Consider the following 27763-nt stretch of genomic DNA (forward strand, 5'->3'; position numbering starts at 1 on the left):
AAAACAGCGCAGTTATTGGTTTGATTTGCTTTTCAGTTCAATTTACTCTTCAAAATTCCCAAATAATTTATAATGATAACACTAGACAGTTAAGATTTTGCTTCCTGAACACTTATTGGTGTATTTTATGTATTTTGGGCTGCTCAAGTATCTTTTTATTTAAAAAAAAATCCAATCCAAGCTTGCCTGGGCATGTACTCAAGTGCAGGTGCTATGCAAATGTTAAATTTATTTTAATTTAAAAAAATTTAGACATGCAGCATGTGGGCTATTTCGGCCCACGAGTCCGTGCCACCCAATTTTCACCCAATTAACCTACACCCCTGGTACGATTTGAATGGTGGGAGGAAACTGGAGCCCCTGAGAAAACCCACACAGACACAGGGAGAATGTACAAACTGCTTACAGACAGCGCAGGATTTGAACCCTGGTCCCGATCACTGGCGCTGTAAAGGCATTGCGCTAACGACTACACCATCTAATGCTGCCCCATGCCTGGGCATCCTTACTTAGGATAGAAGCAAGCAGGCTATAAAAGCAGCTCACATATACAGATGCTGTGCATTATATTTATTATAGATTATAACACACACTGATGCATATATTCTTCAGACAATATCATGGTGAGTGTACTTATCAATAGCATTTATTGTCTTCAGGAAGATTCAATACAGCAGAAATATCTTGTCAATGTTGCAAAAGCTGTGATACATTCTGTTACATTTGTGCCGAGTATGCTCTGAAGGCTCTAATACGCAACATGACTGCACTGAGTACAACCGACAGCCTATGCATTCTACTACGGATGTCAAATTGATGACCATGACAAACCCTGGGTTTCTCACATTTGTTGTGCAACTTGTGCAATCAACCTGAGAGCTTATGTAATCATTGTTATGCAATTAAATGTGTTTATCTTGAAGATGTACATCTTAATGCCCATTATTTTATCAGGAAAAAAACCTTTCGAAAAAAATTGTTGCCCATTGTAATTACTGAAAAACCTTTGACAATAAGAGTTTAAAAAGTCACTATTTTCCACACAGGCTCCATTTTGATTTTCTCTCTTTAATATTTTCCCTTTATGTGTCCTTCACGGATTTTACTTGCAATTTCTTGTTTTATATTTTTTTTAAATGAAAGCTGCAATATATGAGCTTCAAATTATAAAAGAATGACTTCAAGCCTAATGTTGAACTATCCAAAGGCCACCCAGTCTGAAAAGGGTTGCCATCACAAAGGTAGAGAGCACAAACTCTCAATGTTGGAAGTATCCATATCCTCAAACTTGGAGCATCCCAAGTTGATTTGAAATGTCTAAATGCTTTCTCATCAAATTCTCTATATTTAGATGAGAGACTGACTTCTTAATATTGGATGAAAAATGTATTCAAAAGTGGACACTAGCTTGCTTAGTCCCTAAAGTCATGAGAACATTCTGCCTCTTGCACATATGCCCTGTTTTTGATCGCCACACTCACTGCTTCAAGACCATAGCAGGCCTTGAAGCGAGGGTTGTACTGTCTCCAAATAAGGACAATTTAAACTGGTACATGCAAAGCCAGATAAAAGATTAGATGGGCTTAGCTTTCATAAATGTGGTTGGTAACTCTTCTGGTACACTGGGAAAACAGATGTAATTGAATTTCAGACATGCGAGTCAGACTGCGACCTTGAAATGATCGACAAAGCCACCTGGAAACATTGGTAATTTGATCGATTTGCTTTTCCCTTTCACTGATTATTAATTCATCAAGATCAGCAGATTTCTTCAGTCTTCAGGAATTTCTTATTGACACTTTTACAAAATTTTAAATTTGAACATTGCCTTCTTCAATTGTGTACTACTGCTCTTTCATTTGAACTAACCAGGAGTTAAATGCCCTAAATTATTTACCCATTTCTCCATTGAGTGGCATACAGTGAATAGACACCTCCACACTATGGCAGGAGTCCCTTATCTCTGCCAAAGCTTGTTTTTCAGAAGCTATCAAGTGTGTAATCGAATAAGAAATGGATGAGCAGATGTACAGGAACACAATCTCCTATGTTTCCCTCAAAGTTATGATCCCAACTTGGACGTAATATTCTTCCTTTAAACTTCTGGAAACCTCTCAATAATTGAAGTGTGGGAGCAACTTCATCACTTGACGAAGGCATCAATTACTGCCTTCTAAAGGGCATTTAGGAAAATACAAATTTTAAAAAAACTGCATACAATAAAAGTCCAAAAATCCAGATGCCAGAAATCCAGAACACCCAAGAATCCAGACTTTCCACAAACTTTCAAACTTTTTAAATTTAGCAGGCTTTTGTGTGGGTGAGTGTGTCATGGAAATAAAAAAATAAATATTTATTTGCTTTTTTTAAAAAACTTAATATTTTATTTGAAAAACGGTTTCATTAATAAACTATCAAAATTTACCTGCCCATCTCTTCCTTATTCTCCTTAAATTTGAATTTAATCTGACTCAATCCCCGAGTCGTCCAGATTTTAAGACTTTGACTGTATCTTAAGACTGCACTTGCTGTAAATCTTAAAGAAACAGACTACTGTGAGGTGTACGCAGAACCTGGTGCAATCTAGCCCAGGGTGTTATAGGATGCAAGGGAGGATGCTGCTGGGGCTTGACAGATGTATTTGCATCATCTTTAGCCACTTGTGAGGTACAATACACTGGAGGATAGCTAAAACTGCTCCCATATTTAAGGAGGGCAACAGGGATACAAGCCGGTGAGTATGTCAGTAGGAAGGAAACTATTGGCAAAAAAAATTTTAGGGGTGGGATTTATGATCAATTGGAAAGTAAGAGCCTGATTGGCTGAGTCAGCATGGTTTTGTGCATAGGAAATTCTGCCTTACAAATCTAATTGAGGTGATTGCTGAGGCAAGATAGATAAGACAATAGATATGGTATACCAGAACTTTAGCAAGGCTTTTAATAAAGACCCACATAGAAAGGCTGCTCCATATGGGATTGTTTTGGCAAACTGGATCCAAAATTGGCTTCCTGAAGGAAGAGAGAGGTTGTGGCAGAGGACTACTTTTCTGACTGTATGCCTGAAACGAGCGGTGTACTGCAGGGATGGGTGCCAGTTTGTCATAAAAAAGACTTGGATAACAATGTCTGTGGGCTGATAAAAAGTTTATTAATGACGCAAAACTTGATAGAGTTCCAGATAGCGAGAATGGTTTCCCAAGGATATTGATGGACACCGATCAGCTGGAAAGTTGAGCGGCGTGGTGCCAAAATGAATTTAATCCAGAGAAATTAGGTATTACAATTTGGATCATTTAATGCCAGCCTAAATATGCAGTATATGGCAAGGACCTCAGAAGCGTTCATACAAAGGGACCTTGGAGTGAAAGTTCATTGTTCCCTGAAAGCAGGTACACTGATGGATGGGAGGTGTTTTGCTTGATCTCCTTCACAAGCAAAGGTAACTTTTCAGATGTACAATACATTGGATAAAATACAATTCCAACAGAGGGTGATGGGTACATGCAAAAAACTGTAAGATGAAATAGTAGACAGGTTCAATCATGGTACTTAAAAAGCATTTCATAAGGACATGGGATAGAAAGAAATAAAAAGATCTGGGCCAATGGAGGAAACCAGGATTAGCATCAATATGGTCAGCACAGATGAATTCAGCCAAAGGGCTTGTTTTCATGCTGTGCAAAGCAATGACTCAAGAGGTCACGCAGCAATTGTGCAGAGAAAGATATGGATTCAAGATGTCTTTATTGTCATGTACACAAAATGCACAATTTGCTTTCCTTTGCTTGCTCTGTCAAGACTCAAAAAGAGGCAGCACTGGTTCAGCCCTCCTATCACAACAAGAAAGTGAAGCAAATGATTCCCCTCTGAGGCATCAAGTGTCGTGGCTCCCACCACCTTCTCCGATGCCATCCCTTTTGCGCTCCTATAATTTCTGTAGATGAATTACTCCTGTCCAATCCAGTAACAAATTGGAGCTCAAGGCATCCACCTCAGTTCTTGAGTCCAAACCTCCAAAACAATATGAAGCTGTCAGTGCCTGAGGTCCTTCGCCTCCTCATGGGTCCTGGTTCTGATATCTGGTTCTCAGAAGCCAGTCGCAAGCAGCCCATGACCTGGTGTGAGGCCTCGAAACTCATGCTATCCTGCCTACCTCTTCAAGGCTTCTTGTTCTTGGTAGGAAGGATGGGGATTTCTCCTGCTTCAATGTCCTGTGCTGGCCTGCCGATCCCACAGAGCCACCACCCTAACAGTGTGGGTACCAAGCAAGGGTGCTGCCACTCCGTGGGTTCTGCATGGTGAAAAACTGTATGGGTTTGTTGGATTGGACTGCTGGACAGTAGGCATCTGGAGAGGAGCATTAAAAGATACATGCCCCCTCATTCCAGGTCTGCAAAAGCTATTACAGCAGCATTGAAGCGAATATTTCAGTTCAATTATCCTTCATCAGAGACACTCATCTTGCTGGGAATGACTGGATTTGGACCATTGGATTTTTAAAAATTGATTAGAATTATGAACTTCCAAGTGTGACAATTAATTTGAAACAATGGCATTGCCTTAAGGTAATGATAATCACTGCATTTGACCCATTCAAACAGTAATGCATTTAGCCCTTCCAACATTTGCACTGTAGGACAAGGTATTCAGGTTAAGTGCTATTTTAAGTTGTTACATTAAATACAACTATGGGCTTTCTTCTAACTAATTTCAACCAGCCCATGAGTGATACTTCAGCATCCTTGACTTAGCAACACGGTCACTGCTCCGAATATTAACGTCAGAGTTTTATTCAGATATAAATCCTCTATGTGACAAATGTAATATTGGTGATGGTTCCTTGGTTCACATGTACTGGGCTTGCCCAAGTTTAGAAAAAATGTTGGAAAGATATCTTTCAAACATTATTGATGATTCTCAAGTGCAAATTATAACCTGGTCCTTTAATTGCTCTATTCGGATCATTTGAAGATGATGATGTTTTACTGACTCCAACTCAAAACCAAATTTTATCTTTTACTTCACTGATGGCCAGAGGTGCAATTTTGATAAAATGGAAAGACAATACTCCACCTACACATACACAATGGTTAAGTGATATAATGTCTTAAATAAGTTTAGGGAAAAAAAATCAGATATGCCATTAGAGTCAAATATTAACTTCCAAAAAATGTGGGGCCCATTTATGGACTATTATCATAACCTGAAGAATTAGGCTGGTTCTGGTGCTGTGCTGTCCATCTCCCAGGTTGTTGTCACTTGATTCCTACGTGTCAGCTTATAACCTTGCTTAGTGGTAGGGGTTCTGAATTGTAAGGATTTTTTTTCTTCTTTTGAATTTTACACTATATAACTGGACCGTTCAATTGTGCATATTGTAAACATCAATAAAAATGTTTTTAAAATAAAAGAATATTCCATTGAAATCATTACATACTGGTAATGTCTTCTATTCTTAGATCTCAAGGCAGGGCTCTGATCTCCAAAAATATAACAAGAATGCCTGTTATTTTTCTTTGGTCTGTTGGTGGTACCCATTGCTCCTCAAGGCTATTATAAAATATACAGGTTACTGGCACAGGAAAGATGTTTGTCTTTACTGTCCAAGCATGAAGAATGCTTTGAGCAGGACATAGCATGAAAGATGTAACAAAATTGAATGTACTAGATCTCCATTCCTATGAAACTAACTGGTAAAGATAAAATCTATTATTTACCATATCCTCTAACTAAACATGCGCAAGATCATGTCAAACTATTGTAGCATTATACTAATTTTAACCTGCCGATTTTAAGAATGAGGGATTTTTAAGCAAGAGACGGATTGAAACCTACCATGTGTTATGAAGATTTCACAATGCAGTTTGAAGAAATGCAAATCGCCCAGGAATAACAAGTTCTATTTTGTGGAGTAATTTCAAATGAAACTTATATTTGATAATTTTCTCACACTGGCAAAAATTAAGAGAGCGCGACATGATTGTGATGTTTTTGCCTCATACCGTAATTTCACCTTATAATTGGGAAAAATGCATCACTTTAGCAGTAAAGTAGCCTGATAGACCAAAATCTAGTTTCCAAATTCTTTCTTGCATTCTGACCCTTTCCAAAATCTCCCATCAAAAACTGATCGGCATTAATTATTCTGCAACTAGTCTGCTAACCATTGCAAGTCTCAGGGTTTGCCGAATCTTAGTCAGTGGTGCTATTCACTTCTTTAATACTGTAACCTTAGTGGTTTTTAAAACAACTTCTTTCTTACTAATTGCCTTGATCACACCCACAGCCCGCCTCTTCCACCTCTAGGTCAGCAAAGTGGCCTAGAGGTGGATATTCAGAAAAGCTCTCCACACACGTGGGCTTATTTGGAACCATAATGTTCAGGGTAGACTAAGAATTGTACAACATCCAACAAAAAGAAAGTCAGAAAGAAGAAGATTCTAATCATTCTTGCAGGGCACATTTCTGAATATCAACATGTCATAGAGCAGAATTACTCATTTTAAGTTGGAGCCATAGAACTAAAAGAAAAGTTGAAACTTTCTACCCTTGGTTGCAGACTGCTTTTAATGAGATACTCATAAGATAAATGTTTGAGAATGTTAATAGGAAACCACCTTAATTACTCTGTCCTAATAAGTGGTGCAAGAACCACTTTTTTTTCAAACTCGAGTTAAAGCAAAATGGCATGGACAGATGGCCATCAATCACACTGGAACACTTTTGGGTGAATTTTATGGACTTTGAGATGCTGATCACTAAAATCACCTTAAAATTTGCCTATCACGTACATTTTTAGATACAACCTATTTTTTGTGATTTCCTGTAAATTTTTAAGTCTCCTTCAAGCCTATAAAACCATGAAGTGCAACGTGTCATTAAAAATTGATTTTCTTCATTCACACTTGGACATCTTCCCAGCTGATCTTGGTGTAGCTAGTGATGAACATAGGGAAAGGTTTCACCAGCATGGAAAAGCGGTATCAGGGCAACTGAAATTCATCAGTTTTGGCCAACTATTGCTGGACACTGGCATGAGAGGCATCAGATGCTGAGTACAAACAAAAATCTCCAGCAAAATATTTTTAGGTGAGTTGAACTAATGCAATGTATCATCATCATTATACAATTAAACATGCTAAATTCAATAGAAGTTAATGTAATGTTTCTTCAACTTCCTCTGTGATATAGCAAATATGAAATTATCTTTGCATTCAGCTTAAAGTTGTCTATCATAATCCTCATTGGGTTTTTTTTCAGGAAGCAAACCTTTTTTAAAAAAAAATTGTTGTCCAGTGTAATTGGATGCTTTTCCAATAATCCTTGTTAGGTCCAATATTTTGTCAACCTTGCAACTTTGGTACTGAAGGAAGACAAATTTTCTGGACAAATGGGTGTCATTGCAATTAATGCCCCAACACATTTTAATTCATTTTTTTTAAGGTGTTACTAATAACAGTTATTTGTGTATATGAACAATAGCTGAAATAGTTATCAATATATTTTGAACAAAATATTAACTTTTTTTAAAAAACAGAATTGAGACTTTAGGTTGCAAATATTTTTTTTCTCATCTCCAACCATTTGCTGAATTGACTTTATAACAACAAGTGCATACCATTTGTTGCAAAGCATTTGGAACATTCTTAAACAGGGAAAGATGCCATAGAAATGCATGTCGTTCTTTTCTCTTATATTGAGCATTCACCAAAGATTACCATTCTTTCATTTGCACAAAAATCTAATCCAACTGAAAGGATATGGAACAAAGAGTTAGGCTAGGTCAAAATGAAAAGATTAAACAGAGTTGCAGCATTTTATACTTTTATGCTCTACTTATTCACCTCAGCAGAAAATGAAAGGCTTTGCTGCTTTATTGCCAGCTGTGGTAAATGTTAAATGCAATAAAAATAATTGTTAAGATTAGAGCGTGCATAACTGTCTCACAGAATTAGTAGTTCTTGTTTTATTGCAGCATGTGGTAACGCTCCAGTCAAAGAATTATATACTTATCAGTGAGATGCAGATTCAATTTGCACAATCACATGGAGAGTCAAATGATATATCAAAGCATTTTTGCATGCATTTGCACTGAGGAAATGGTTTTGTCATTTTTTTTCAGTTTACAGCATTATTTGTGAACCTTTAAGCAGTCTATCTATATGATGCACGCTGAAAAGCAAACAGTCTTCTATTGCAAAGCACATCATCAAAAAGATTACTCCACAGGTTTTGTGAATGTACTTACTCTTACAGCTTCAGCTTTATTATGAAACATGCGTTCCATATCTTTTGCCAGTTTTTTGACAAGCTGGAGGCCATCTATTTCCTTAACAGTGACAGTCTTTTCATGCTCTTTATATTTCTGTGGAATTTTAAAAAAAATTCATAAATTTAACATAATTCATATCAGCTAATATAAGCACCATACCATCTTCAAAACTAGGCCTGCAATCAATAATGATTGCCTTCAAAAATACTTCACTGGCTGTGAAACCTGCTTTCTTTTATCTGATGCAAGCTTTGCAGCCAAAACAATAACATGATAAATTTTGTTGCATCAACTCTCTTCAGATACATCCATTACCCCTTCATTTAACTGAGTAAAGTTGAAATCCATGTGCTAATTTGTTTTGTTACATCCACTCATTTTGGATCATCCCGTTCTCAAATTCAAAACAAATTCTAGTGTGGAATCAACTCCTCCAGTAAACAGGGTAAAACCTGAAAAAAGGTATCAAATTAGCATACATTTTAAGCAAATTAATACATGTACAAAAAACATGATGTAGCTACTTTTCTTTCAGTTTGTTTCAAAGAGTAGTTATGTTATGAAAGTTTCCCGAGAATGTACAATTACAGAATGGATAAAATGTGCCAATGGATGATGCAGTAGGTGAGAACTGAATCCCATGTAATAAAAATTACAATAAAGTTATAGAATAGGTGAAAATTCCTTGCAACTGACAACATGATAATGGCTCAAGTTCAGTCAGATAAATAATGCTTTGATGAAATTGCATGACTAGTCCGAGGGTAAATTTTTCACTCTGGGTGCCAACAGAAGTTGTCACAAAGTGTGCTTAAAGTTTTGCTCAATAATTAAATAGGGGCCTCATACAATTGTTGGCTTTTCATCCTTTCTTCAAAAGTTTCATTGAAATGTATTTACTACCTTTCAATTCATCAAATAGGTTTCAAAGTCTAAAAATCTAGAAAGACCACCACTAATGCCGCCTCTTTGAGAAACCAGGGAAATGGAAGGTCTGGCCTGGAAGGTTTGTCAGCTTTTAGATGCTTAATTTCACCAGCACTTTCTTTTTAATAATATTACTTCACTCTCATTACACACTTATTTCATCGCAAGTGCGCTTATTATATCTTCTGCTTTGAAGATGGATACTACTTCAGCAATTATTTACAGTTTTGCATGATTTTGCATTAAAAATACTTTATTCACAGATCTCCAGCTTATTGAGAAGACAACACTTATTGCCAAGTTGGAAATACATCTTTGGGCAAACAGATTGTAATCATTTAGTGGCACTTGAAAATTTCTGATCGGCTTCGAAAAAAAAATTGCAAGTTCATTAATTAATTTTGTGCGGATTGTTGGTCTGTGATTGGTAAGTTTGCTTGATTTTGACCAACTGAGCAATCAGTGTGATTAGTCAGCTGGCCTGTTTGAGGCTATCCAATACAACAAATTACATTTGCAAGGCTTTGTGGTGTTAGAGGTTATTTTACCATTAATAACCAGTGACCTGACATTCTTCTGTCCAACAGCGTAAAGCATAGCTTCTTCTCCAAGAGGAAATTTATTGTAGCCCTACTGTACCTAATTGCCAAATGCATCAACAATTTCAGTTGTAATTATAAATTAGCAATTCATTCAAGTTTTAATTCAAATAGGGCAGTATGGTTGGTGTAGCAGTAAGCACAATGCCTTTACAGCGCTAGCAATTGGGTCCAGACCAGGGTTCGAGTCCCACATGGTCTGAAAGAAGTCTGTTTGTTCTCCCCATGTCTGTGTGTATTTTCTTCAGGGACTCCGGTTTCCAACCGCTGTTCAAAAATGTACCGGGGATATAGGCTAATGGAGTGCAAATTGGGCGCCACAGACTTGTGGGCCGAAATGGCCTGTTACCGTGCTGTATGTGTAAACTTTAAAATTTAATAAATATAGGACCTGATAAGCATTCTTTCCTCTCTCCCCTACTCCTGTAATGGACTGGTCCCATACATTCAAATTGCTCTGGTCACTTCTATTCAGAACCGAGAACGCCAATTATTTTTTAATCCTGCAACAATAATGTAGTCTTAAGGATCACCAGCTCAAGTTTGGCCATTGGTGCAGACTTGTGTGGAAAGGAACAGTTCAGTTCACTGCAGCTGCAGTTGTGGAAGACCATCTCCTCTATCCCCTCGAGTTCCTGAATCAAGAGTTAGGAAAATGACTTCCTAAAGTCTACAAAAGTTGGTCCACATAATTCATTGTAAAAATTTTTGTATCATAATTTTGTTGCTTGCTCAAAAAAAATTGTCGTAGATTATTGAACCAATATTTTTGTTCATTAGAAGTGAGTGGTGGTAGTGTTAGATATTACTTGAGCAGTGTAAATTACTTGTTTAATGATTCCTTTAGTTGTCCAAAGCATTAAATTACAGCAGATTTTAACACATAATTGATTTAATATTTCTTTATATGAATTAAAAATGAATGCATCTCTAACTATAGTGATGGTCAATAAAGAACCATTTTTGTTATTTCTTAAAAATGGTATTTCTATCATCTTATCAATAAATTAATTTTAATTGAGAGATACAGCCCACGAGCCCGTTCCACTCAAATACGTCCAATTAAGCTACCAAACCTGTATGTGACGGGTGGGAGGAAACTGGAGCATCCATGGAAACCCATGCAGAGATGGGAAGAAGATACAAACTCCTGACGGACAGAACCAGATTCAAACCCGGCTCTCTGGCTCTGTAACAGTTTTGTGCTAACTGCTATATTAACTGCTATGTTAAAAATAGGTGAACTTGGAAATAAATTTGTCTCCCATCAGTTTCAAACTGATGATCCTTTTCAATTTTTTTCCCCAAGAAAATGCTGCTAGAAATGCATTTTTGTCTTCCTCTTGTTAACATTGTATTTTTCTTCCTCCATCCTTCAGGAGTTCTGCTTGTGCTCTATCTTCATATCATTTTCTTCTAAAGTTTTCCCTTCATATGCTGGGGATTCCACTTGACATTCCAACAACCAAATTACTTTTCAGAACTCTAGTCCTGTCATGTGCCTGTTATATTCAGTGGAAACTTGGGACTATTTTATGCTGGAGCATGAACATTGCAAGACTGTAAGAGCCGCATCACACTTGAGTGGTGAGCATGCTCAGTGAGACACAGTGTAAGAGCCGCATCACAATGAGTGGTGAGCATGCTCAGTGAGACACAGTGTAAGAGCCACATCACACTGAGTGGTGAGCATGCTCAGTGAGACACAGTGTAAGAGCCACATCACACTGAGTGGTGAGCATGCTCAGTGAGACACAGTGTATTAATACATGACAGTAACATGAGATGTGAATAAAGGTTTGTGCTCTAAACTTACAAGCTTTTCTTAGTGTTTATTAAGACCTCCGATGGTACAACCGAGAACATAACAGTAATTAAATCAAATCACCTTTTGTTGCCCTGAAATAATGAAGTCAACTTTTGTTCTGTCAGAAGCAAGTTGCTTCTATTTTACTCTGCTGGAACTGGAGGGCATATGTTGGAAGCCCTGTCAATCTGGTGATGCGCATGCTCCACGTCATCTTGAATTGTAGAAAGACATAAATATTCAGCTATACAAGATCAATGTCTTCAATTTCAATATGCATCAACAAATTAACTTCCTACTTTTGATGAGTCATCTTAGTCCTTCATACTATTATAGAAATTAAAGATCAAAAGGATGCCATTTGCTCCTTTAATTTCAATCCATTGCCAGTGTCCTCTGCATACCTCTTCATATGCTTTTTTAAACTCTCTCACGGCCCATCCCTTCGCAAGCGAAGATGAACATGGTGCCTTGTAGCTCTTCTGTCCTCACAGAACTTTTGTTCTGTTTTCCATGGAGCCCTAGGCACCATGTGCCGGGTCAAGGACTTGGAGGCGAGTGCTTGCCCAGGACCAACGCCTCCCTCTGGGACCCAAGCCACTGGGCCTGGCAGAGTGCGAGGCACAACAGACAGAGTGTCGTGGGATTGCCCGCAGTGGTCTGTTCCAAGACCGTGCTCACTGGCTGTTGTCCTTACGGATCCTTCGTCCACTGAGATTAGAATATAAAGGCATAAAACAAATAATGAGACATTCACTTCCTTTTAGTAATTTAACAATTAGAAATGTGGCCAGTAATTATTTCTTCTCTCCACAACATTATTTGAACACCTGTACAAAGTTGATCCTTAGCTGTTCACCACCTTTTTTTGAAGTGCTCAGTCTCACTTGCCAGTTTTCACCTCAAGACAACTCAGAAAAGTCATATATTCCTCACATTCGTCCATCCACTCAAGTCTACAACTGTATCAAATAACTCCACAGCTTCTGCTTGCATTAGTCCATTTAGAAAGGTTTTTTTAAATTTTTCCTCAATTGTGTACTATTTGGCAAAACCATTTCCTTACACTTCACACTTGACATTTAACTGTAGGTTTAATACCTCTGCATAGAAATTAGACCTCACTTACTCCTGTTGTAATTGGGTGCAAATGCAGTTTCCATCAGCAGAAGCTCGAAGAGCTCACATTTGCCACATCCATGCTGCACTGATCACTGAGAAGTGAGGCAGAGATGAAGGTTCTCTCATAGTTAACACAGACCAGCTACGTTGAAGGTTTGCTCTATAGCATAGATCCTCAAGGTGGAATGTGGGAATATTTTGGTGGGGTGTGGGGCTAAAGAATATTTTAGTGGGGTGTAGGAATATCTTGGGAAATAATTAAAAAGTTAGTTTGAAAAAATAAACATTATGTTGGCATGAAAGATGTGACACACTGTCAGTACAACACAATTGTGGTAACTTCCAAGTAAAATCACTTTGTTCTTTTTATTTTTATGACATGCATTTTTGCTCTTCCAATGTTTCTCCGTTGTTTCTCTTATTTTAACTGTTGTTATCTTTGGATAACGTTATATATTTTCTGACTGGTCTTATTATCATCCATTCCAAATTATCTCAATGGTGGCAAGGATTCCAAATGATCTCAACAATCATGTCTCCGTCCATACCCTTTTCCTTTTTCAGTTCAGTAGTGAATGAGACGTGTATCGATATGCATCGTTGCGGACTAGCTTTTTGATGGGTTAAACCTGCAATATCATTGTTTCTCAAAACAGTTCTGCAAAAGGATGACAAAGATGTCCAAGCAATGCCATTGAGTAATAGTACTGTCTGCAACAGAATAGATGATATGGGTCAAGATGTTGAAAAACAGCTTATTGAGAAGTTGAAATCACGAAAGTTCTCAATACATACAACTGGATGAATCTACTCATGGGAAAGTGAGGTTCTGGTATTGGTAAACAGAGATATATTGATCGGGAAGAGTTTCAAGAAGAGATGTTGTTTTGTGAATCATTAGGAACCACCATTACTGAAGTTGATACCTACAGCAAGATCAAAAATTATTTGGATGAAAATGAAATACCAAAAAGAAACATTGTATCTTGTGCTTCAGATGGTGCCTCTGCTATGATGGGTAAAAAAAATAGGATGCTTAAAATTAATGAAGGATGAAAATCCAAACATGTTGGTTGTGCATTGTGTTATCGACCAAGAAAATTTGTTGCCAAGAAAGTTTCCCCTGTTCTACATGAGATTCTGCATTCTATGGTCAAGTGTATCAATGCCATCAAAGGTAATGTTTAAGCAGTCTTGTGTTGAAAGAATGTAGAACATTTGAGATTATGGCTTCGCACTGAAGTAAGGTGGTTGTCAAAGGGAAACTGCTTCAAATGGCTTATAGAACTGTTTGATCTCCTCAGCGAGTTTTTGAAGGACAAACTTGAAATGAAGCTCTTGCTAACAACAGACAGCAAAGCTTATGTGAGTTACTTGATGGACATTTTTGAGAAACTATGTACATTGAACAAGAGGCAAATATGACACTCGTTGATGCAAAAACAAAGATATTTGGATTCATGACACATCTAGAATTATGCCAAAGGAATATTTCTGCAAGAAATTTCAGTCAATTCTATTGGTTGGATGAGTGTGAGGTAATTAATGCTACTACAAATGTCACTGTTGACCATTTGAAAATGTTGGTTACCAACTTCAATGATAGATTTTGTGATTTAAAGGCAATGGATTTTCCCTCTAGGTTAACTCAGCCATTGCTGGTGGACATATGAAGGTCCAGTGCAATACCAAGAGGAGTTATCTGAGTTGCAACATGATGAATCTGTGAAAATTCTGTTCAAAGTGAAAGCAACCATGATGTGGCTGTCTAACGACATCAAAAAGAAATACCCAAACTTGACTACTTTAGCAAAGCAACTGTTGATACATTTTCCATCATCTTATTTAGTATTCTTCTTCAATCTTCTTCAGCATGATGCTGAAACAAGCCATGAAACACCTCAACAATGAAGACGCTGTTTACATCCGGTACCGCATGGATGGCAGTCTCTTCAATCTGAGGCACCTGCAAGCTCACACCAAGACACAAGAGCAACTTGTCCGTGAACTACTCTTTGCAGACGATGCCGCTTTAGTTGCCCATTCAGAGCCAGCTCTTCATTGCTTGACGTCCTGTTTTGCGGAAACTGCCAAAATGTTTGGCCTGGAAGTCAGCCTGAAGAAAACTGAGGTCCTCCATCAGCCAGCTCCCCACCATGACTACCAGCCCCCCCCACATCGCCATCGGGCACACTGAACTCAAAACGGTCAACCAGTTTACCTATCTCGGCTGCACCATTTCATTGGATGCAAGGATCGACAACGAGATAGACAACAGACTCGCCAAGGCAAATAGCGCCTTTGGAAGACTACACAAAAGAGTCTGGAAAAACAACCAACTGAAAAACCTCACAAAGATAAGCGTATACAGAGCCGTTGTCATACCGCTGCAACCGTGTCTGCCTGTCCCGCATCGGACTTGTCAGTCACAAATGAGCCTGCAGCTGACGTGGACATTACCCCTCCGTAAATCTTCGTCCATGAAGCCAAGCCAAAGTTAAAGTTAATTTAGTAGAATGTGGCTTCAGTGCTGTTAGTGATTTGCTACAAGCTAAGAGAAACTGACTGGAAATGACAAAACATGGAGATTTAAGGTTGAAACTAACAAAATTAATCCCTCTATTCAAAAAAATCTGCAGCCAGCGTCAGGGGCAACGTTTCCACTGAAGTGACGACAATTGTTGTATGTGTGTTTGAGATGGTTGACATATTGAAGTAGTAGTTGAATATGAAATATGTGTTTCAGAGTATTCCCGACCTTAATTGCATTGAAATACACTTGCAGTAAATGATTTAATTAAAACTTCTTTTGAATATAAAACTTTTTTTCCACTAATGGTGGGGCGTATGTTTTTTGGAAAAATTAAAGTGGGGCCGAGGGAAAAAAAGGTTGAGAACCACTGCTCTAGAGTGTTCTCAGTATGACGCACATATTTAATTTGCACGAAACAGCTGCAAATGGTGAACGGACCACCAGTAATGTGGATTCCCTGCCCCTAAGCATTGAAAACAGAGTTTTGCAGATGTTGTGTGCAAGTTATTGAGCTCAATTGATCACTGAAGATGATAAGTCACCCAAAAAAACAAGATCATATCAGCAACAGAGAGCCTGTAACACCATTACCTCCATGGTTGAAACCAGAAAGATACCAGCTATGCTAAAGTAGCTTTGTAGCTTAACACTTGGTGGCTAAGGACATGGTGCAGGAGGAAGGGGTTCAGCTTTCTGGATGACTGGGCTCTCTTCCAGGGAAGGTGGGACCTGTTCTAACAGGACGGTTTGCACCTGAACTGGAAGAGAATTCATATCCTCGCAGAAAGGTTGCTCGATGTACTTTGTGGAGTTTAAACCAGATTAGAAGGGGGATGTGAACCAGGGTCCCAGAGTAGATAGAGGAGTGCAAAGGGAAAAAGATGGAAGGTAATCTCAGAAGTCAAAGGACTGTACATGATAGCAATTTTTTCAGATGCATCTATTTCAATGCATGGAGTATTGTAGGAAAGGCAGACTAGAGCATGGATTGGATCGTGGAATTATGACATCGTGGCCATAAGTGAAACTTGGTTGCAGGAGGGGCTGGTCTGGCAACTCAATGTTCTGGGCTTCAATTGTTTCAGATGTGATAGAACAGGAGGAATGAAAGTGGGGGGAATGGATGACTCGTCAGGGAAAATATCACAGCTGTGCTCAGGCAGAACAGACCAGAGGGCTCATCTACAAGGCAATATAGGTGGAGCTGAGAAAGGGGAAAGGTATGACCATGCTCATGGGGTTGTATTATTGACTACACAATAGTCAATGAGAGATGGAGAAGCAAGTCTGTAGTGGGATAGCAGACAGCTACAGGAAATAAATATAAGGTTGTAATAGTAGGAGATATAACTTTCCACATTTTGACTGGGACTCCATGAAAGGGCTGGATGGCTTGGAGTTTGTCAAATATGTTCAGGAAAGTTTTCTAAATCAATATATAGAGAATGCAATACTGGATCTCCTATTGGAGAACAAGGGAGGACAAGTGACTGAATTATGCGTAGGGAACATTTTTGGGTCCAGTGATATGAATGCCATTGGTTTCAAGTTAAATATGGAGAAGGATAGGTCTGGGCCTTGGGTTGATATTCGAATTTTGAGGAAATGAGGAAGGATCTAGAATGCATGGATTGGTTAACACCTTTTGTTGCACTGGATTCCTCTCCCAGCCAGCATTGTCTAAATTTTGAGATTTCCTGATTCCAGCTTATACTCCTTACTCCTTACAGATGGGCTTATGCCAAAATGTCAGCAATATATTTCTGTCTCCTATAGATACTGAAAAGACCATCTGAGTTCCTCCAGTATTCTGGTGTGTTTTCACTATAGTCACGCATCTGCAGACTTTCGTGTTTCACTTCTGGAAAGGATGTGCGTGGTAAGTGGAAGATCTTCAAAGGTGAAATTTTAATCCTGTCAGGATTAAAGGCAAAGTAAACAGGCACAGAGACCCTTGGTTTTCGAGGGATATTGGGAAGAAGAGAGAGGTGTATAGCAGGTAATAAGCAACATGGAGCAAATGAGGTATTGAGTATTTTTTGAAAATGCAAGAAAAATCTTGAAAAATAAATCAGGACAGCTAAAAGAAGACATGAAGTTGCTTTGGCAAACAATGTGAAGGAAAATCCAAAGGATTTCTACAGGTATATTAAGAGCAAAAGGATAGTAAGTGACAAATTTGGTCCCATTGTAATCAACCAGAAGAGATAGGGAGATATTAAATGGGTTTTTTGCATCAGTATTTACTCAGGAAACAGGCAGAGTCAGGGCAAGTAAGGAAAACAAGCAGAGAGGTCATGGAACCTATACAGATTAAAGAGGGGGAGGTGCTTGCTGTCTTAAAGCAAGTAAGGGTGGATAAATCCCCAGGGCCTGACAAGATATTTCCTTGGATTTTGGGAAGGCTAGGGTAGAAATTGTAGGGGCTCTACAGAAATATTTAAAATGTCCTTAGCCACGGGTGAGGTGCCAGAGGATTGGAGGGCAATTCATGTTGTTTAAAAATTGCTCCAACAGTAACCCTGGAAATTACAGAGCCTGACTTCAGTGGTAGGCAGGTTATTGGAAGGTGTTCTTAGAGCTCATGTATACAAGCATTTGGATAGCCAGGAATTGATTAGTCAGTTGGTCAGAACTTATTGTCATTTTTAAAACCGTAAAACAGCCATAAAAACGAAATTGTGTTTCTCCAGGGCAAGGTGTTACTTAATAACATAATACTATACATAAGAACAAGCACAGTAGCAGGCAAAATGGCACCGTAGCAAGAGGCTGCTGCAAGCAACTGCCAGGCAGCCATCATGAACGATGGTCGCCATCTTATCCCAGCCTCCCAGCTACAATTTTATCCCTTTCAAATTAACAGCATAACATTACATTTAACCTTAAAACAAACTACTCAACAGAATGTACAAAATAACAATGGACAGAACATGTTTATAAACCAAGACCAGTCTCAATAAGACAGGATGGCAATGTCCACATTAGCATAAAATTGCTCCTGGCTCAGGTAGAGTCAACAGAGATTTCTGTGTGGTAGGTCGTGTTTAACCAAACATATGGAGTTTTTCAAGGAGGTTACCAGGAAAGTTAATAAAGGAAAGACTGTGGATATTGTCTACATAGACTTCAGTAAGGCCTTTGATGAGGTCCCAAAAGCGGGGTTAGTCAGAAAGGTTCAAACACTAGGGGAGGTTGTCAACTGGATTCAACATTGCCTACACAGGGGAAGCCAGAGAGTAGTGATGGGTGATGGCTTCTCAGACTAGAGGCCTATGACGAGTGCTGGGCCTCAGGGATCGGTACTGGGATCATTGTTGTTTGTCATTGATCTGGATGATAATGTGGTAAATTGGATCATTTGCAAATAATGCAAAGACTGGAAGCGGATGGACGGCGAGGAAGGGTTTTCAAAGCTGGCAGAGGGATCTGGACCAGCTGGAAAAATAGGCTGGAAAATGGCAGATGGAACTTAATGCAGACAAGGGTGAGATGTTGCATTTTGGAAGGACAAACCAAGAAAGGACATACACAGTAAATGGTAGGGCACTGAGGAGAGTGGCAGAACTGAGGGATCTAGAAATAGAGATACATAATTCGCTGCAAGTGACATTACAGGTAGATAGGGTTTTGGAATATTGGCCTTCATAAATCAAAGTTTTTAGAATAAAAGATGGGATGTTATGGTAAAATTGTACAAGACATTAGTGAAGCTAAATTTGGAGTATTGTGAGCAGTTTTGGTCACTTAACTACAGGAAAGATACCAATAAGATTGAAAGAGTGCAGAGAAGATTTACTAGCATGTTGCCCGGACTTCAGGAACTGAGTTACAGGGAAAGGTTAAACAGGTTAGGAGTGGAGAAGAATGAGGGAAGATTTGATAGAGGTATTCAAAATTATGAGGGGTCTTGACAAAGTAGGTAGGCTTTTTCCACTAAGGGTAGGTGAGATACAAACCAGAGGACATGGGCAAAGGGTGAAAGGGGAAAGATTTAGAGGGAACACGAGGAGGAACTTCTTCACACAGAATGTAGTGGCAATATGGAACAATCTGCCAACTGAGGTGGTGAATGCAGACTCAATTTTTAAATGTTTAAGAATAATTTGGACAGGTACACGGATTGGAGAGGTATGGAGGGCTATGGTCAGGGTGCAGGTCAGTGGGACGAGGCAGAATAATAGTTCAGCATGGACTAGAAAGGCTAAAGAGCCTGTTTCTGTGCTGTATTGTTCTATGGTTCTACGTGTAACTTCGCCTGGAAGTGATGCCGAGTACAATTTACTGCAAGTATAATCATACACATACAAATGAATCCTATTTCTAAACTCTGTAATGGAATGAATTTCTGTAGATTATATTTTATTCACATCTTTTGATTTGAAGAGATTAACTGCGCAGATAATCACACTGGATTAAAAAAGAATCAACTTGGTTGATGTACACTCCTTCCATGACAACTAATTTCTTTTGTTCCTCAATGACTAGAATTTAATGAAATGCACTGATTACAACTCAATCAAAACTTTGAACTGTTTTCGAGTGAGGAGTTTAGACTTATACTTTGACTGATTTGGCAACCTTACCAATCAATTCAGCATTCTGTTAATTTCCTTTCAAAAAGTAATCAATCTCAATGGATGTAACATTTTGAGTATTCTTTCCCTTCCAAATCATTTTTTGCATTCTTCAAGGACATTCAGTTCCTCCTCACTTCCAGCCCTCACTTGTATGACCCGAGGGCCTACCATATTTTCTTGAATTGGCGCCTAACCTATCCTCATACCTGTACCCATGTCTCTGAATTTGTTCTTAAAATGAAATGGCTCCTCTTTTGTCCCATCACTTCCTGCCTACAAGAAAAACCTAGAGAGTAATAACTATGCCATGCCTTTAGGGGATATGCAAAATAGTTTACACAGGTGCCTTTCCTTACACTTCTTCCTAATACATATTTATCTCTATCAATGCGAGTTTCCATTCCTGCACTAAAGTGAAAAATGTAATACCACTATGCTAAATTTCCCTCCTTCTCTCATTTTCACATTGCCCTTGCCTTATTCTCCCCATTCCTTCCTCGGCTTTTCCATCTCCTTTTCTGTGAATGGATTGATCAACATCTACCTTCCCAATTTGTCTATCAGTTCACCGTCGATGATCAAAGTGCATCATCTCCAGCTTCTTCCAGAAGGACCACTCTCCTACTCTCCCATGCACATCAAGAAATAGATCATTGGTGTCCCCTATTCTGAATAAATTAGGGGAGCACATTTGTAACGTGCTCCAAAAGCCAGAACATATTATTTCTAGGATTTGAAGCTTCCTATGTCCTCAGGACAAATTAGGTTACACTTATGTAAGATCCTTAACTGGCACAGTGAAATTCATATATTTGTATAATCATTTCCTAAGTAGATTTTTTTTGCAAGAAAGATAAATGAAAGGCAACTTCTGCAAATCGGAAATAAATAATCCTTAATCAAGTTTTTCTTTGGTACATTAGAAGCACAGCTGGAAAATCATTGTTTTTCATTGGGAAATGCTTCTGCTTGGTTGGGATTCAGGCTCAAAGACAAGAGCATTTATCATTTTTTGACAGGGTTGCAGTAAAGCATTGCTTCAACAGCATCCACTTTACCAGATCATTTCACACAAACACTGGGAAAAGAAAACCACTACTTCAATGTCAGTACATTTAATGCTTTTCATGCTTTGAGTCACAATTTTTTCAAGATAACTGAGCATCTAGTAATAACCTGCCAAAAGTAAGCTGGAGGGAGTTCAAGTTTGAATGATTTTGGCAAATCCAAACAAATGGATATTAAAAGAAATCAGTACAAATTAAAGCCAGGTTGGCCTGGATTTAGTCACGTAGAGAACAGACAATGGAAGGGGGGAGGGGTAACTAAATCCTATCAACCATACTCATTTATTTAAATGAGAAGATACAAACTCAAAAGATGCTGGAAACCAGAAAAAAAAATACAGTTGATCTTTCAAAAATACTCAAGTGTTGTTGTTGGTATTCATCTGCATGTTAAAACATTCATTGTTATAAATTTATATTTATAATTATATTTATAATTATATTTAATTATTTTATTTTCCACAATTTTTTTTGCCCAGATAAGACATTTGCCAAATTGTACTTTGCCAGGGTGAAAGTTTATCTGATTCATTTGTGTGAAACGAGTTGAAAACTATCCTACTCTTTACATTTCAGCAGAAAATTGCAAGGTGGATATAAAATAAATTTTGATAATTTCTCTTTTTTTAAAAAAAAACTACTAGATGTACTTCTGGAAGTTGATAGCATGCAAATTTTAGGAATAGGTAGATAAAATAATCATAGAGAAGTCATTAATAAATAAATTCATCTAGAAAGCTTTCAACATCCAATCATTGCTACAGCACTAGAGGTATTTCCTGACTTACGACCTACTCCACTTGCATCCATACACACAAATAATCAAATTTTTAAATAATATGTACATGGTTTATGTTGTATTTGACAAACTATAACAGGGATACAGGGCATGTAAGAGCCAAAATGTTAGTCAGTTGTCCCAGGGTCCAAAGGCTGGGTGCGGCCATCTTGATTCCTGCGCACATACATGAATCTTAGGTTAGTGCTTGCGTGGTGGATTCACATATTGAAGTTTAGTTGGCACATGCACAGCGGCTTTGCACATGCGCGGTGAATTCGTGCATTGGAGTTCACTTGGCACATGGACGGTGGATTCGTGGACTGGTGTTCTGTTGGCACATGCGCAGTGGGTTTACGCACTGGAGTTCGGGTGGCGCATGCATGGGAGTCAAGGGCTTAAATTCAATATCTGTTGGATGCTTAACTCTCACACATGCACCAACCGAATTCCAATACCTGAACCCACCGCATATGCAGCAGACTCACACATGCGCACAGGAATCAAGATGGTCATGTCCAGCTTATGGACCCTGGGACGCCAACTACAAGTATGCACATTTTGGCTCTTACATGCTCCATATCTCCGTTATAGCTTGTTAAATACAACAAACATCTACGATGAAAAAACAGATTTGATTAAAAAGTTGCTTTAAGACTTCGGTACTCCATGCACACGGGCAAAATTCTGACTGCGTCCACTCCGAGATACAACCGTAATTTGGACCGAGGGATTTGTCGTAAGTCAAGGATTACCTGTATTTCTTATTTCAAGATTTTTATTACCTGAATTGTGTCCCAGAAATTGTTGTTGACATCAATCCTAAATCTTTCCATATCCAACTTGAACCAGTTCCTCCTTGTTCTGTTAATGGGTCTAATTTAATATTTTGATCAAATATATATCTGTTCGCTAACTCTTGAATATATGCCCAAAGCATAATCTTTCAACACCTCCTTTCTTAGTCAAAAAGAAATCCACATACCTCAAGCCGATTTTGTCTCAGGGATGTGGCCATGCAACAAGACTGAGCAGATGTTCTTTGGCTGAGCTCTCCGTGAAGAGTTTTTAAAAAGATGGCTCAAAAGTACTTTTCATTTTTTCCTTTTATAACATTTACTTATATTGGTAACTAACAAAGATGACTGGAAAAAAAAAATCAAGACCAAAATCGGATGAAGCTCTAAGTCTGCCTGCAACCTCAACTGATAGTTCAAAGGGCACTACCTCAACTTGCCCAACTTCAGGACCTTCTGCTCGAGAATTACAGACAATCTTATCAGGGATGGAAGCCTTAGTAACACAGTTTGCAAAAGTTGAAGGAGTGATAAAAGATTCAACGGACTTGATCAAAAACATGGGTGAGCCAATCATCAATTGAATGGAATGAGTGAACAGTGCTGAAAGAGACTTAGGGTAAGAAATGGGAAGGACTGCATGAACAACCAAAACAGTGGATGATTGATAAACAAATGCTTCTTAATAAGATTGATCATATGGATGAAATAATGTATGATTAATTGGTTTAAAAGAAAGTGTGGAAGGAAGAGATGTGGGTAAATTCTTTGAATCCTGGATTCCTGACATACTGCATGCTGAGTCACTTGGCAGATAAGTATGGATTGAGAGAGCCCATCGAACCTTCAGACCTAGAGGAAATGAGGATATGCATCCTCGACCAGTCCTCGTAAGGCTGTTGAGCTTCAGGGTTTGGGAAATAATCTTAAGAGCAGTATTTGAGTACTTCAAAACAAATAATGCCCCCATGAAATGGGATGGACAAGAGGTCATGTTTTTCTAAAGTTTCAGCCCAGTGGTCAAACTGAAAAAAGAATTTGAGGAGGTCAAGCGGCAGCTCTGGGAGAATAATCTCATATACTCCACGGTTTACCCAGCGATTATACAGGTGGAGGTGTCGGAAGGCAACTGGCAGTTTTTCAAGACAAAGCAAGAGGCAGAAGAATTTGTTCATGGACTTTAAGAAGAAAAAATGACTTTGGAAGAGAATTATAAAGATTGTATTTTTGTGGACTAAGTAAAGATCTATTTTTTGGAGTCATCTGATCTTTGTCAGGTAATGTTAATCTTTCTCATTGATGCTTTGTGGAGAGCTTGGGGAAATGTTGAATAAAGTAACAGCAGGATGGTGACCCGGGTCGGAGGGGGGTAATGACATCAGGAGTGATGTTTGTTTTAAAGATGGTACTTAAGGGTGGGGTTCTTCTTCTTCATCCTTGGAAGATTCCGTAGGCTTTTTTCAAGCCTTCTGGGGTTTCTTGTTTATCTCACCATCAGAGCAGGGGCTTTATACATTTTTTCAAAAAGGCAGAGATCATGAGAGTTTAATTATTTACTGTGACTATATTACTGTGTTATATTTGTCTGTAAATCAATATGGATAAGACATTAAATTTATAAGTTTTAATGTTAACGGTTTAAACAAATCGATTAAGAGAAAGGCAGCTTTGGCTTACTTGAAAAAGTTAAAAGCAGATATGGCCTTTTTAACAGGAAACACATCTTACTAAGGTGGAACATGACAAGTTAAAAAGAGGATGGTTGGGGCAGGTTTTCTCTTCATTCAATTCTAAGGCAAGAGGGGTCACAATTTTAACTAATAAAAATGTTCCAGTTATTGAAAAGAATATATCAAAAGACCAACCAGGTAGATATTTAAATTGGTTCGATTATATATCCATTTATTGTCACCTTCGCATTGAATTCGCCCATCGTTATTGAATGAAGATCTACCGGGACCAATGCCTGAAGAGGGCGCACAAAATCAGTGAACCGGTGCGGACTTGAAAGGCCAACATGGCCTGTTTCCGCTCCATAACTGGTTATATGGTTATGGTTATGGAGATGTGATGATAAATTGTAATATTCATTCAGAATCATGTTTATGAACATTTGTGCGCCAAATACGATGACGAAGCCTTTAAGGGATATATTTTTGAAATGGAGACAAAATATTTTGATAGGAGGAGATTTTAATTTCTGTCTGGATCCGATATTGGATAAATCTTCAAGAACAGTAACTAAAGCTAAGGCTGCTAAAATAACATTATCTTAACAGAGATATTCTTTCTACTCAAAGGTACATGATTCATATAAAAGAATCAACTTATTTTTACTGTCAGCTGGACTAAAAGACAGGTTGATGAAGTCTGAATATTTATCAAGGCTATTTTCTGATCACTCACCACTTATGCTGACTATTTCAATAGCGGAGAAGCAGGAAGGTGTTTACGGATGGCATTTGAACCCAATAATGTTAAAGCAGGAGGATTTTAAACAATTTATTAGGGCCACACACAGAAATCTTTTGTGAAACAAATTTGAGATCAACAGATAACAGCTTTTTACTCTGGGATACAATGAAGGCTTTTTTGAGCAGTCCAATTATTTCATTTACCAAAAATGTGAAGAGGAAATATAATGCAGAATTAAATAATTTGGAAAGAGAGATATTAGAACTAGAAAAAGAATATTAGTGATCAGGTGAACAGGATAAATAGAGAATAATGGAAAACAATAAAATACATTATAATACCTTATAAACGTAGAGTGGAAAAAACAATATTTAAGACTAGGCAGAAATATTATGAACTGGGGGAAATGGTCTGATAAGGTGCAGGCATGACAATTAAAGGTGGAAAGGTCAGCAAGGGCAATAAAGAAGAATGCCAATGTAGTTAGATATAATCAGAAAGAAAGAAATTATGCATTTCGGCAATACTACACTGAGCTTTAAAAATCAGATATACCAGGGGATGAAAACAAAATATGAGTTCTTAGAAGGGGTTGAAGTTCCTCGATGGGATGAAAATTATAGAAATGGCCTGAATGCCGCTTTTCCACAGGAAGAGATTGAGAAAGCATTGAGCACTTTGCGGGCTAACAAGCCTCTGGGGGAGGATATGTTTCCACCCGAGTTCTATAAAGAATTTAAAGATATGTCAATGCCATTACTAATGAATGTAATGGATCGAGTGGTGGAGACACAGACACTTCCAGAATCTTTTACAATGGCAATAATTATGGTATTACCCAAAAAGAATAGAGATCCATTAAAAACGTTGTCAAATAGGCCAATTTCTCTACTTAATGCTTACTAAAAAATTGTAGCAAAGGTGTTAGCCAATAGGCAGGGGCAGAATCTATCGAAATTAAGACATCTGGACCAGATGGGATTTGTAAGGGGTAGACATTCAGCAAATAATCTAGCTAGACTGTTTAATATAATACCAATAGCAAAAATTGGGGTGTAATCCAAGTATAATAGTTTCTCTGGATGCAGAAAAGGCATTTGATCAATTAGTATGGCTATTTTTGTTTCAAACATTGGAGAAATTTGGTATAGAAGGGGGATTTAGTAATTGGATTAAGGCGTTATATCACACTCCATGGGCAAAGATGATTATGAATAGTCAAATGAAGACAGTATTCCCTTTGAGTAGATTGAGTAGGCAAGGACATCCTCCATCCTCCAGCATTGTTCATAATGGCAATTGAACCTCTGGCTGAAATTAATAGAAGAGACCCTGAGATTAAGGGCTTCATGATCCGACAAGATGAGCATAAAATTAGTTTATTTACGGATGATGTATTATTATATGTCAGATCCAGAAGGATCCTTGGAAAACTTACTGGAGACTCAGAAAAAGTGTTAAGAGTGTCTGGTTATAAGGCTAATATGGAGAAAAGTGAAGTAATGCCTGAACAAACCTTGATTACGAAAGATATAAAAGAGGCAGTAGGTTCAAATGGTAATCAGATGGGATTAATTATTTGAGAGTAGAAATTAAGACAAGAATTTACAAAATCTGTGTAAGCTTTTAATTAAGTTCCTCTGCTTAGTAAAATAGGACTTACAAATATGGAAGGATTTGCCAATAACACTGATAGGAAGGGAGCTGTGTAAAGATGAATGTGATGCCAAGACTTCAATGCTTGTTCTAATCACTACCTATAGCTTTACCTAAGAATTTTTTCAAAGACAGGTCATATGGAATAAAAAAGTGCCCAGAAATGCATTGGAAAATAAGCCCGTAAAAAATATCAAAACAGCAACCAAATAGTCACTGGCGATGTAGGAAGATATCAAGAACAGATGACAAAGAAAAATAAAATCACAGACAAGAATGGAAAAGAATTGGCTCCAAAGCTAAGGTGAGGTACTTCATGGAAAAGAAAATGGTGGGGCTGCCTTGAGGCCCATTGTGGAGAACATCACCCAGCCTTTGCAGCCCATGGAGTCTACTCTGCAGGAGACCCAGGATAGAGGTGACACTGCCCCGCATCAGCAAGCAGACTGCAGGAGCCCTGTGAAGCATCTTGGGGAGAGGGAGGAACTCAGAACCACCCCCCCACCTCACAGTGGGATTGTTGGGTTGGGCGCTCTCGTGCTGAGTGCAACACTCATGCTACGGCCAGTTGAAGCAGCAGTGGTGGAGTGGAGAGGCCAGGAAAAGCGGAAGGAGCCAAACTGGGAGACCCTGAGGTCCACGACGTATACGAGCGGAGAGAGCGATGACGAGAAAGGGTACAGTGATGACAACAGCAGCACTGGAGGACAATACCACAAGGCCAGGAGGTCTGGAAAAGTCATACCAGGGAGGGAGGGAGAGGACTTGCAGCCCTCCCTGCGAGACGCACTGGAGGACTGGGGCCTCATGGAAGATAGGCACTTTCAAGCTGTGGACAACAAAGCCCATGAGACAAAATGCAGAGAGCCCTCTCAAGATTAATGAGCAGAATGACAGAAGTTGAGGACAGGGTGGGAGAAAGTGAGAATAGAATTAAAAGGGTGGAAAAGGAGCTGGATACACTGGTAAGGGAGAGGGAACGCATTTTAGAAAAGCTGGACACCCTAAAAAACCACAGTCGCAGAAATTACAAAAATAGTGGGATTGAAGGAAGACACTGAGGGGAAAAGTCCTACAGATTTCTTTCAAAGCTAAATCCCTAAAGTGCTGGGTAAACATTGGGGGATAGGGTGAAGGTAGAGAGGTCACACTGGTCACCCAATCCGAAGCCTCACCCCAGGTAGTAACCTCATTGCCGCATTACCAGG

The 27763-nt window shown here is 38.6% G+C and overlaps 1 protein-coding gene and 1 long non-coding RNA gene across 19 annotated transcripts in view; one reads left to right on the forward strand and one right to left on the reverse strand.

Annotated features, from left to right (window-relative positions):
* cacna2d3a (calcium channel, voltage-dependent, alpha 2/delta subunit 3a) overlaps positions 1 to 11399 on the reverse strand; it is a 732424-nt gene extending 721025 nt beyond the window's left edge. For 17 of the 18 annotated variants that reach the window (XR_011358017.1, XR_011358016.1, XR_011358018.1 and 14 more), the window contains exons 1-2: positions 9750 to 10646; positions 8251 to 8367 (exon numbers count right to left, since the gene is read on the reverse strand). Coding sequence is in view for 12 of the 18 variants with exons in the window: in XM_069939674.1 (XP_069795775.1) it covers positions 8251 to 8367; positions 9750 to 9857 (225 nt within the window). In the remaining 6 variants the exon portion in view is untranslated. Of the gene's footprint in view, positions 1 to 8250; positions 8368 to 9749; positions 10647 to 10876 lie in introns of those variants that run through there. The other variant, XM_069939670.1, reaches the window with a different exon arrangement.
* Positions 11400 to 11455: 56 nt separating this feature from the next.
* The window catches only part of LOC138764173 (uncharacterized), a 49158-nt gene continuing 32850 nt past the window's right edge, over positions 11456 to 27763 (forward strand). Inside the window, exons 1-2 of the long non-coding RNA XR_011358034.1 lie at positions 11456 to 11597; positions 17039 to 17141. This is a non-coding gene — a long non-coding RNA (uncharacterized lncRNA). The remainder of the gene's footprint in view (positions 11598 to 17038; positions 17142 to 27763) is intronic.

This window comes from Narcine bancroftii, chromosome 5, assembly GCF_036971445.1.
Source record: "Narcine bancroftii isolate sNarBan1 chromosome 5, sNarBan1.hap1, whole genome shotgun sequence".
Lineage (NCBI taxonomy): Eukaryota > Metazoa > Chordata > Chondrichthyes > Torpediniformes > Narcinidae > Narcine > Narcine bancroftii.